This window comes from Phocoena phocoena, chromosome 1 (genome assembly GCF_963924675.1).
Source record: "Phocoena phocoena chromosome 1, mPhoPho1.1, whole genome shotgun sequence".
Classification (NCBI taxonomy): domain Eukaryota; kingdom Metazoa; phylum Chordata; class Mammalia; order Artiodactyla; family Phocoenidae; genus Phocoena; species Phocoena phocoena.
In genome coordinates, this window is record NC_089219.1 from 37482733 (window position 1) to 37495790 (window position 13058).

Consider the following 13058-nt stretch of genomic DNA (forward strand, 5'->3'; position numbering starts at 1 on the left):
ACAAATAACAAATGCTGGAGAGAGCGTGGAGAAAAGGGAACCCTCCTACATTGTGGGTGGGAATGTAAATTGTTACAGCCACTAAGGAAAACAGTATGGGGGTTCCTTAAAAAAACAAAAATAGTTGCCATATGATCCTGCAGTCCCACTCCTGAGTATATATAAGGAAAAAACTCTAATTCAAAAAGATACATGCACCCCAATGTTCATAGTAGCACCATTTTACAATAGCCAAGACATAGAAGCAACCTAAATGTCCATCAACAGATGAATGCATAAAGAAGATGTGATATATATATGTACACACACACACACACACACACACACAAACAAACACAATGGAATACTATTCAGCCATAAAAAAGAATAAAATTATGCCATTTGCAGCAACATGGATGAACCTAGAGATTATCATACTAAGTGAAGTAAGTCACTTCACTTAGTGGGGGAGGGATAAATTTCGAGTCTGGGATTAGCAGATACAAACTACTATATATGAAATAGATAAACAGGGAAGGGATTTCCCTGGTGGCACCGTGATTAAGAATCCACCTGCCGGGCTTCCCTGGTGGCGCAGTGGTTGAGAGTCCGCCTGCCGATGCGGGGGACGCGGGTTCGTGCCCCGGTCTGGGAGGATCCCACGTGCCGCGGAGCGGCTGGGCCCGTGAGCCGTGGCCGCTGAGCCTGCGCGTCCGGAGCCTGTGCTCCGCAACGGGAGAGGCCACAGCGGTGAGAGGCCCGCGTACCACAAAAAAAAAAAAAAAAAAAAAAAGAATCCACCTGCCATTAAAGGTGACACGGGTTCGAGCCCTGCGCCGGGAAGATACCACATGCCGTGGAGCAACTGGGCCCATGTGCCACAACTACTGGGCCTGCGCTCTAGAGTCCACGAGCCACAACTACTGAGCCCACGTGCCGCAACTGCTGAAGCCCGCACGCTTAGAGCCCGTGCTCCACAACAAAGAGAAGCCACTGCAATGAGAAGCCTGCACACAATGAAGAGTAGCCCCCACTCACTGCAACTACAGAAAGGCTGCACGCAGCAACCAAGACCTCCAATGCAACCAAAAAAAAAAAAAAATCTACTGAATGAGAAAATATTTGCAAATGACACGACTGATAAGGGGTTAATATACAACATTTGTAAACAGCTCATACAACTCAACATCAAAAAAACAAATACCCGATTTAAAAATAGAAAGAAAACCTGAATAGACATTTTTCCAAAGAAGACATAATGTGGCTAACGGGCACATGAAAAGATGCTCATCACTAACATCACTAACCATAAGGGAAGTGAAAATTAAAACCACAAAGACATATCACCTCACACTTGTCAGAATGGCTGTCACCAAAAAGATCACAAATAACAAGTGTTGGCAAGGAAATGGAGAAAAGGGAACACTTGCACACTGTTGGAGGGAATGTAAACTGGTACAGCCACTGTGGAAAACAGCACGGAGGTTCCTCAAAAAACTAAAAATAGAACTACTATGAGATCCAGCAATTCCACTCCTGGGTATATATCCAAAGAAAAGGATAACACTAGTTCGAAAGAATACATGCACTCCCATGTTCATAGCAGCATTACTTACAATAGCCAAGACACGGAAGCAACTTAAGTGTCCATCAACAGACAAATGGATAAAGAAGATGTGGTATACATACATATACAATGGATTACTACTCAGCCATAAAAAACAATGAAATTTACCATTTGCAACAACATGGATAAACCTGGAGGATATCACACTTAGTGAAATAAGTCAGACAGAAAAAGACAAATACTATGTGTTATCACTTGTATGTGGAATCTAAAAAAAATAAAACTAGTGAACATAACAAAAAAGAAACAAACACAGATATAGAGAACAAACTAGTGGTTACCAATGGAGAAAGGGAAAGGGAAAGGGGCAATATAGGGGTAGGAGATTAAGAGGTACAACCTACTATGTATAAAAATAAGTTACAAGGGCTTCCCTGGTGGCGCAGTGGTTGAGAGTCCGCCTGCCGATGCAGGGGACACGGGTTCGTGCCCTGGTCCAGGAGGATCCCACATGCCGCGGAGCAGATGGGCCTGTGAGCCATGGCCGCTGAACCTGCGCGTCCGGAGCCTGTGCTCCGCAACGGGAGAGGCCACAACAGTGAGAGGCCCGCATACCACAAAAAAAAACAAAAAAAAAAACAAAAAAAAATAAGTTACAAGGATATATTGTACAGCACAGGGAATACAGTCAATTTTTATAATAACTATACATGGAGTATAATCTATAAAACTTTTGAATCACTATGTTGTATACCTGAAACTAATATAATATTGTAAATCAATTATTATCTAAAAAAAAACTCACGAGATACTACTTCACATGCCCTAGGGTAGTTATAATAATAAAAAATTTTTAAAATAATAAAGAGATAGAATAACAAATGTTGGTGAGTTTTACAGAAACTGGAACCCTTATACACTGCTGGTAGAATGTAAAATGAAACAGCCACAGTGGAGAATAGTCTGGTAGTACCTCAAAAAGTAAAATGGAATTACTATATGACCCAGTAATCCCACTTCTAGGTATATACTCAAAATAATTGAAAACAAGTACTCAAACAAATACTTGTACACAAATATTCATAGCTGCACTATTCACAATAACCAAAGGATGGGAACAATCCAAATGTCTATCAACAAATGACTATATAAACAAAATGTGGTATTACCTATACATTGTAATATTACTGGGTCATAAAAAGGAATGAAATAGTGATATGTGCTATAACATGGATCAATGTTAAAAACATTATGCTAAGTAAAAGAAGTCAGTCGTAAGGGTCACATATTGTATGATTCCATTTATATGAAATGTCCAGAAGAAAAGTCTATAGAGACATGAAGTAGAATACTACTGGTTGCCTGGAGATTGGGGAAGGGAGGAATGGGCAGTGACTATTAATAAGTACAGGATTTCTGTTTAGGATGATAAAAACATTTTTAAATTAGACAGTGGTGAGGGATGTACAACCTTGTAAATATACTAAAAACCACTGAATTATGTATTTAATTTAAAAAGGAGAATTTTACGGTATATGAAATATCTCTCAGTAAAGCTCTTATTAAAAAGAAAAGAAATCACATTGATACTTTGTTCTAGAATGGGATTCCAGGTTTTATAGGTTTCACAATACATACTAAAATAATTCTGTGTTTTAGTATCTCATGGGGTACTTTAGTTATATCAAGAGACTGGAAAAGTCATCTTCCTAGAAATTCTCCTTCCAATTATATTCCCAAACAAAACAAGGATTAGTATAAAAAGAAATTAAGGGCTTCCCTGGTGGCACAGTGGTTGAGAATCCGCCTGCCAATGCAGGGAACACGGGTTCGAGCCCTGGTCCGGGAAGATCCCAACATGCCGCGGAGCAACAAAGCCCATGCGCCACAGCTACTGAGTCTGTGCTCTAGAGCCCGCGAGCCACAACTACTGAAGCCTGTGTGCCACAACTACTGAAGCCCGCACACCTAGAGCCCGTGCTCCACAAGAGAAGCCAGCAAAATGAGAGCCCGCACACTGCAACAAAGAGGAGCCCCCGCTCGCCGCAACCAAAAAGAAAGCCCGCGCGTAGAAGCAAAGACCCAACACAGCCAAAAAAATAAAGAAATTAATTAATTTTTTTAAAAAAGAAATTAAGAGCCTTCTACTGTATCCTACCAGAAGCAATCTTAATTTAAAACACTGAACAGGTTGTCAGCCAGTGCTACAGTAAAGCTGAATAGATTTTCCACTTACCAGAAGGTAAGAGATTAGGGCCATTGTGCCATTTGGTTTTACATTCTTTTCCCTTACTTTATAAACACTCATGTCACCTCTTCTTACACATACCTCAGTTCTTCCCTAAATAGGTTTCACTAACATCCAAAATATTCTAAGTCATTTTCCTAGAAACAATGAAACTACCCTAATCTGTTTTATAGTTTTTAAAAACGTGAAAAAGATTAACAATCAAAGGAAACTCTTTGAAGCTCACAAATGATTTTAAATGTAAATCCAAACTGTTTTGTTTCTAAAAGTATATTTTTCCTAAATTCAGTAACAGATGTTATACTTTCATCTTTTTAGTGCTTTTAGGCTAGGGATTTATAACCTCAGCACTATTAACATTTTGGGCCAGACAATTCTTTATTGTGGAGGGCTATCCTGTGCATTGTAGAATGTTAATAGCATCACTGGCCTCTACCCACTAGATGCCAGTAGCACCCCCTGCCCAGTTGTGACAACCAAAAATATCTCCAGACATTGCAAAATATCTCTTAGGAGGGCAAAACTGACCCCAGTTGAGAACCACTGCCTTAGTTCATCAGTCTTAATTATTTCCTAAGAGAGCAAACTAGCTAAATTCATCATGAACCTTAAAAATAAACACACTGGGGCTTCCCTGGTGGCGCAGTGGGTAAGAATCTACCTACCAATGCAGGGGACACAGGTTCGATCCCTGGTCCAGGAAGATCCCACATGCTGCAGAGCAACTAAGCCCGTGCACCACAACTACTAAACCTGTGCGCTAGAGCCCGCGTGCCACAACTGCTGAAGCCCACGCACCTGGAGCCACTTCTCCGCAACGGCAGAGGCCACTGCAGTGAGAGGCCCGTGCACCGCGGCGAGGAGTGGCCCCGCTCGCTGCAGCTTGAGAGGGCCCACGCACAGCAGCAAAGACCCAACGCAGACAAAAATAAATACATAAAATAATTAAAGAAAAAAAAAAGAAGTTAGCAACTCATTAAAGAATAATACACCAAGAATGCAAAGATAACTCACTATTAGGCAACCTACTAATATAATTCACTTTACTAAGAGAGCAAAAGAGAAAAATACATGTATCACCATATGTATCAGAGTTCTTCAGAGAAACAGAACAAAAAAGATATATACAGAGACAAAGAGATTTATTATAAGGAATTGGCTCACACAGTTATAGACTGAGAAGTCTCAAGAGCTCCAGTCAGTAAGCTGGAGACCCAGGAAAGCCACTGGTAATTTCAGTCTGAGTCTGAAGGCCCGAGAACCAGGAGAGCCGATGGTATAGGTTCCCGTCCAAAAGCTGGCAGGCTCAAGGCCCAAGAAGAGCCAATATTTCAGTTCCAATCCAAAGGAAGGCAGGAAAATACAGATATCCCAGCTAAAGTAGTCAGGGAGGAGTTCCCTCTAATGATAGGAAGGTCAGCCTTTCTGTTCTACATGGGCCTTCAAATGATTGGATGAGGGTAACTCACATTAGGGAGGGCAATCTGCTTTACTCAGGCTACTGATCAAATGATAATCTTATCCAAAACTTTCTCTCACAGACACACCCAGAATAAAATTTGACCATATATCTAGGCACCCCCTGACCCAGTCAAGTTGACACATAAAATTAACAATCATACTACAGGCTTTGAAAAGACATACGGTAAAAATTCCACATCCATACTGCATAAAAATAATTATTCACAAAACAGGAGATTTTTTGTTAAGATTTTGAAGATCCAATAGAAAAAGAGATATCTACTTCAGCCCCAAAACCATATCATGTTTAATTAGGAAACACTACAAGTATTCCCATTAAAGTCAGGAACAACACAAAGATGTCAAATATCACTATTATTTAATATTTTAGGAAGTATTTATCAATGCAATTTATTGAGAAAAAGATAAGTGAGATATAAAAATGGGAAATAAATTTATCATCATTCACAGATATGACTGTATGTCTGGAAAATCAAAGTGAATCAACTGAAAATCTACTGCAAACATTAAAAAACTCAGCATACTAGATGCACCAAAAATTAATATGTAAAAATTAATAGTCCTCATATGCAAACAACAAACATTAGATATAATGGAAGTTGGGCTTCCCTGGTGGCGCAGTGGTTGAGAGTCCGCCTGCCGATGCAGGGGACATAGGTTTGTACCCCAGTCCGGGAAGATCCCACATGCAGTGGAGCGGCTAGGCCCGTGAGCCATGGCCACTGAGCCTGCGTGTCCGGAGCCTGCGCTCTGCAATGCGAGAGGCCACAACAGTGAGAGGCCCGCGTACTGCAAAAAAAAAAAAAAAAAAAGGAAGAAATGCCAAGAAAATTCTGAAAAGGAATAATAATGATGGAGAACTAGACTAACCAGATATTAAAATAAAGCTGCAATGCTGGTATATGAATAGACAGTTCAATGCAATAGAATAAAGTCTAGAAAGAGACCAAAATTCTTAGGAAAATTCAGTATAGAATAAAGGTGACATTTCCAATCAGTGAGAAAAATATTAAAGATTGATATAAACTAAATGTTGCTGGTAGAACTGACTACACATCTTAAAAAATAAATTCCAGATGGATCAAATATTTAAACATAAGTAGTAATACCATAAAAGTGATTAGAAAAAAATTGTTATTTATAACAAAGGAGTGCAGACAGCCTTTCTAAATAATAAAAGAAACAGAAGTCAAGACAGTAAAAAACAAAATGAACTATTTCTACATTGCAAAATTGTTAAAAACTAGCTTAAAAAGCACTACAATCTTGGAAAATATCTATAATTCATAGCACAGATATAAAGAGTCCCACAAATCAGTAAGATACAAGAAAAATAACCTTGTAGAAAAATGGGTACTATGTGCCAAGTAGAATTCTAGACACTGAAGATACAGCAGTGCACAGAGATAAAAAGAGATAAAAAAAAAATCCCTGGGACTTCACTGGTGGCACAGTGATTAAGAATCCGCCTGACAATGCAGGGGACACAGGTTCGATCCCTGGTCCAGGAAGATCCCACATGCCATGGAGCAACTAAGCCCGTGCACCACAACTACTGAGCCTGTGCTCTAGAGCCCGTGAGCCACAACTACTGAGCCCATGTGCCACGACTACTGAGGCCTGTGTGCCTAGTGCCCATGCTCCACAAGAGAAGCCACTGCAATGAGAAGCCCACGTACCACAACGAAGAGTAGGCCCCACTCGCCGCAACTAGAGAAAGCCCATGTGAAGTAATGAAGACCAACTGCAGCCAAAAAAAAAAGAAACGATAGTCTTTAAAAAAAATACATAAATAAATGAAAAATAAAAAGGGTAACAACCAGACTAAGAATTAACTTATCAGCAAAAATAGAGGTGAACTACAAAAAGAAGAAGAAAAAGGGGAAGAGTAATTTCAAAGTGCTGAGGAAAATAACTACTGTCCTAAATTCTATACTCATTAAATTACCATTTAAGAGTTTACTCAGTATAAAGACAGAAGTAATCACAATAAATGTAAACAGATTACAATCTCTCTCTTTATGGGCAAATTTAATTTTGGATCAAAAAAACTAAATATAAAACTGTTTCACAGGACACACATTAAAAATGTACTATCACAGACAGAATAAAAATAGAGATGGAAAAAGACATACTGGGAAAATAATAACCGAAACAACAGACAAATGCATACAGTGAGTCAGAAGGTACACAATATTGATATCAGATAAAGTAGAAATCAAAGCTAAATGCATAAGGTGGGATAAAAATTAAAAACTAGCATTTATAAAATATACAATCTATCTACAGCATACAATCCAATAATAATCATGAATTTCTATTAATATCTACTTCACAAAATGGCCTGTAAACAAATAACACGCTGAGAAACACAAGGAGAAATCTATAGACACATTAGGAACTATTAATAGAACTTTTTCAAAGAAATAGATTAGACTAAAATAAAGAAGGCCATATAACATCTGAATAACACAGTACAAAAGCTTAATCTAACAGAGATATATAGAACTTTATGCAAACAAATAGAAATTCATATTTGTTTCAAACACATTTGCAGCATTCAAAAAAATCTGATCATGCATTACACCAAAACAAAATCTAAATTATACTCCAAAGGCAGACTTCATATAAGCCATTTTCTCTGATCATGACGCACTAAAATTAGAAATTAAATATCAAACAACTACAAAAGAAAACTTACTGTGTGGAAATTTTAAAATCTCATATTATATAATTCTTAGATTAAAAAGGAAATCAGGGTGGGAGGGAGACACTAGAGTGAGGAGATATGGGGATATATGTATATGTATAGCTGATTCACTTTGTTATAAAGCAGAAAGTAACATACCATTGTAAAGCAATTATACTCCAATAAAGATGTTTTAAAAAAAAAAAGGAAATCAAACCAAATTACACTAGAAATGATGAGAGCATATAGGGACTTCCCTGGTGGTCCAGTGGTTAAGAATCCACCTTCCGGGGCTTCCCTGGTGGCACAGTGGTTGAGAATCTGCCTGCCAATGCAGGGGACATGGGTTCGAGCCCTGGTCTGGGAAGATCCCACATGCCGTGGAGCAACTAGGCCCGTGAGCCACAACTCCTGAGCCTGCGCGTCTGGAGCCTGAGCACCACAACTAGAGAGAAGCCTGTGTGCTGCAACGAAAGATTCCACATGCCGCAACGAAAGATTCCACATGCCGCAACGAAGATCCCACATGCCACAACTAAGACTGGAGGCAGCCAAATTAATTTTTTTAAAACCTCCTGAAATTAATAAGCAATTATAGTAAGGTTGCAAGATACAAGGTTAGTACAAAAAAGCCCAATTACATTCCTATATACAGGCAATGAATAAGTAGAACTTAAAATTACAAATTACTATTTACATCAGCAACCCCCAAAATAAAATATTTGGGTGTAAATCTAACAAAATATGTACAAGATCTGTATGAAGAAAACCACAAAACTCTGATGAAAGATAACAAAGAAGAACTACATACATGGAGAGGTATTCCATGTTCATGGATAAGACTCAATATTGTCAAAAAGTCAGTTTTTCCCAATTTAATCTATAGACTCAATGCAATCCCAAAATCCCAGCAAGTTATCTTGTATATATCAACAAACTGATTCTAAAGTGTATATAGAGAGGCAAAAAACCCGGAATAGCCAACTCAGTGTTAAAGAAGAACAAATACTTGACCTCAAAACATATTATAAAGCTACAGTAATCAAGACTTTGTTGTATTGATGAAAGAATAAACAAACAGATGAATGGAATAGAATACAGAGCCCAGAAATCCACATAAATACAGTCAATTGATCTTTGACAAAGAAGCAAAGGCAATAAAACAGAGCAAAAATAGTCTTTTCAGGAAATGGGGCTGGAAGAACTAGAGATTCACGTGCAAAAAAATGAATCTAGACATCGACTTTACACCTTCATAAAAATTAACTCAAAATGGATCACAGACCTAAACATAAAATGCAAAACTGTAAAACTCCTAGAAGATAACACAGAAGAAAACCTAGATGACCTTGGGTATGGCAATGATTTTTTTTTATAAATTTATTTATTTTATTTTTTATTTATTTTATTTTTGGCTGCGTTGGGTCTTTGTTGTGTGCGTGGGCTTTTCTCTGGTTGCAGCGAGTGGGGGCTCCTCTTCGTTGTGGTGCACAGGCTTCTCATTGCAGTGGCTTCTCTTGTTGCAGAGCACGGGCTCTAGGTGTGTGGGCTTCAGTAGTTGTGGCACATGGGCTCAGTAGTTGTGGCTCACAGGCTCAGCAGTTGTGGCACACGAGCTTAGTTGCTCTGTGGCATGTGGGATCTTCCCAGACCAGGGATCAAACCCGTGTCCCCTGAATTGGCAGGCGGATTCTTAACCACTATGCCACCAGGGAAGTCCCTAAATAAATATGTTTTTAAATAAAATAAAATAAAAGCATTATCAACACTGGCACATATGATCAATTGATTTTCAACAGGGTGCCAAGACCATTCAATGGGGAAAGAACAGGTTTTTTTCAACAAATGGTGCTGGGAAAACTCAGCACCATTGAATGAATGAAGTTAGACCTTTCCTTTCACTACATACAAAAATTAAATGGATCTAAGACATAAATGTAAGAGCTAAAACTATAAAACTCTTAGAAGAAATCATTGGGGAAAATCATGATAGTGGATTTGGAAGTTATTTTGGGGCATGACACCAAAAGCACAGGCAACAAAAGAAAAACTAGGTAAACTAGACATAATCAGAATTAAAAACTTGTGTGCAGGGCTTCCCTGGTGGCGCAGTGGTTGAGAATCTGCCTGCTAATGCAGGGGACACGGGTTCGAGCCCTGGTTTGGGAGGATCCCACATGCCGCGGAGCAACTAGGCCCGTGAGCCACAACTACTGAGCCTGCGCGTCTGGAGCCTGTGCTCCGCAACGGGAGAGGCCGAGATAGTGAGAGGCCCGCGCACCGCCGTGGGGAGTGGCCCCCGCTTGCCACAACTAGAGAAAGCCCTCGCACGGAAATGAAGACCCAACACAGCCAAAAATAAATAAATAAGTTAATTAAAAAAAAAAAAAAAAAAAAAAAAACTTGTGTGCATCAAAGGACACTATAAGAGAGTAAAAAGACAACCCACAGAATAAGCAAAAATATTTTCAAATCATATATCTGATAAAGGATATGACCCTTACATACAAATAAAATCGAACTCAAAACTGGACAAAAAAGGCTTCCCTGGTGGCGCAGTGGTTGGGAGTCCGCCTGCCGATGCGGGGGGCGCGGGTTCGTGCCCTGGTCTGGGAGGATCCCGCGTGCCGCGGAGCGGCTGGGCCCGTGGGCCGTGGCTGCTGGGCCTGCACGTCCAGAGCCTGTGCTCCGCAACGGGAGAGGTCGCAGCGGTGGGAGGCCCGCGTACCACAAAAAAAAAAAGACAAAAGACTTGAATAGATATTTTTCCAAAGAAGATACACAAAAGGCCAATGCAAAGATGCTCAACATCACTAGTCATTAGAGAAATGCAAATCAAAGCCACATGAGATATCACTCCATACCCACCAGAATTGCTAATATCAGAAAGGAAGAAAGGAAGAAAGGAAGAAAGGAAGAAAGGAAGAAAGGAAGAAAGGAAGAAAGAAAGAAAGAAAGAAAGAAAGAAAGAAAGAAAGAAAGAAAGAAAGAAAGAAAGGAAGGAAGAAAGGAAGAAAGAAAAAGAAAGAAAGAGAACAAGTGTTAGTAAGAACATGGAGAAATGAGAACTGTTGTACGTTGCTGGTGGGAATGTAAAATGGTACAACTCTACATAAAATAGTATGGTGGTTCCTTAAAAAGTAAAACAGACTAAGTGAAATAAGGTAATCACAAAAAGACAAAAACTACATGATTTCATTTATATAGGGTATCTAGAGTAGTCAAACTCATAGAAACAGAAAGTAGAATGGCTGTTGCCAGGAGCTGCGGGGAGAGGGAAGGGAAGAATTATTTAGTAGGTACAGAGTTTCAGTTTTGCAAGATGAAAAAGTTCTGAAGATTGGTTGCACAGCATTGTGAATATACTTAAAACTGTACACTTAAAAATGGTTAAGATAGTGAATTTTATGTTATGTGTATTTTACCACAATTTCTTTAAAAAGCTAAACACAGAATTACTATATGACCCATCAGTTTCACTTATAGGTAAATACCCAAAAGAACTGAAAGCAGGGACTCAGTTACTTGTACATCAGTGTTCATAGCAGCATCATTTACAATAATCAAAAGGAAGAAACAACACAAATGTCCATCAGCAGGTGAACAGATAAAAAAAAATGTGGTATACACATAAAATGGGATATTATTCAGATATAAAATGAAATGAAATTCTTTTTTTTTTTGCCCTGCCGTGTGGCTTGCAGGATCTTAACTCCCGGACCAGGGATCAAATCAGAGCCCCGGCAGTGACAGCACCAAGTCCTAATCAGTGGATCGCCAGAGAATTCCAAAGAAACGAAATTCTGATATATGCTTCAACATGGATGAATCTTGAGGACATTATGCTAAGTGAAATAATCCAGGCATAAAAGGACAAATATTGTATAATTCCATTAATATGAAATACCTAGAATAGACATATTCATAGAGACAGAAGGTAGAACAGACATTAACAGGGCTAAGGGTAGTGGAGGGAGTTATTTTTTAATGGGTACAAAGTTTCCATTTGGGATGATGAAGAATTCTGGGGGAGTGGAAGAGGCTCCTATATTATTTTAATTTTTGATCAGCATGTAGTATTTTTATAATTAAAATAAATAAAATATCTTACAAGTTAATAGATAGCTCAAGAGGACAGTTTGTAACACTGCTCAAGATCCATAGCACCCTGACAAGGCAAAGCCTATGTCTTAATTAAACACAACTGTCAACTCTGCAGTGAAACTGACCATCAACAAGACAATATAAGAAAAACTGATGCATCACTCACCTTGAACACTTCAGAGAAGAAGCCAGACCCTATTTTTTCACAGGTGAAGTCATCTAAACGCGTCAGTCTGGAAAAGGCACTTATAAGAGCTCGATATGAAGAGGGCCAAACTCTTCCCACCTGGGTCATGTTCCCGTCCCCTCCACCACCTCCTTCAAAATCTTCAAGACGCTCCACACGTGGAGGAAATCCTGCAATTGAATTCCGTTTGCTCCGATCCATAGTCTCAATAATCACTTTTTTTCTTCTTTTAGGAATGAATTCCACACATAGTAAATTTCTGTTGAGTTTTACTTCTCTTCTGGCTTGTCACTAAATAAGAGATTAAAATGATATTTCATTAAAACCATTAATGACTAATAAATACAGGCATACAGAACACTATCAATGTAAAAATATTTCCTCTTTCATATTCTAGCTCCTGATTTTCAGATCTAAAAAACATTTTATGCTTTTACCTTCAAAAAGCGGTGATATATCTATTATTCGTTGAGTACCTATTATCTAGGAAACATACTATAAGAGTTATGCATATGTCATGTCATTTGGTTCTCAAATAACCCATGATAAAAGATTATGTTCATTTCACAGAGAGGTCAAGCAATCATACAGTCACCAAATGGCACAGATAAAGTTAACATGCCAGATTGTCTGATTCAAAAGCCTGTGCTCCTGCCAATGCCCTTCACAGCCTCATATAATTTTCTCTTCATTTGAAAAATCATTAAGTCCAAATATATAAAACAAGGATGACAAATATTTTATACTATAAAATTGTATAATTTTAAAAGAAGAAAACTATATCCAAAAGCAATTTAAAATT

The 13058-nt window shown here is 38.7% G+C and overlaps 1 protein-coding gene across 1 annotated transcript in view; it reads right to left on the reverse strand.

The window, feature by feature from the left end:
* Window positions 1-12457, reverse strand: part of TESK2 (testis associated actin remodelling kinase 2) — a 101286-nt gene extending 88829 nt beyond the window's left edge. The window contains exon 1 of the mRNA XM_065890310.1: window positions 12236-12457. Coding sequence (XP_065746382.1) covers window positions 12236-12457 — 222 coding nt within the window. The remainder of the gene's footprint in view (window positions 1-12235) is intronic.
* Between the last annotated feature and the right edge of the window lie 601 nt (window positions 12458-13058).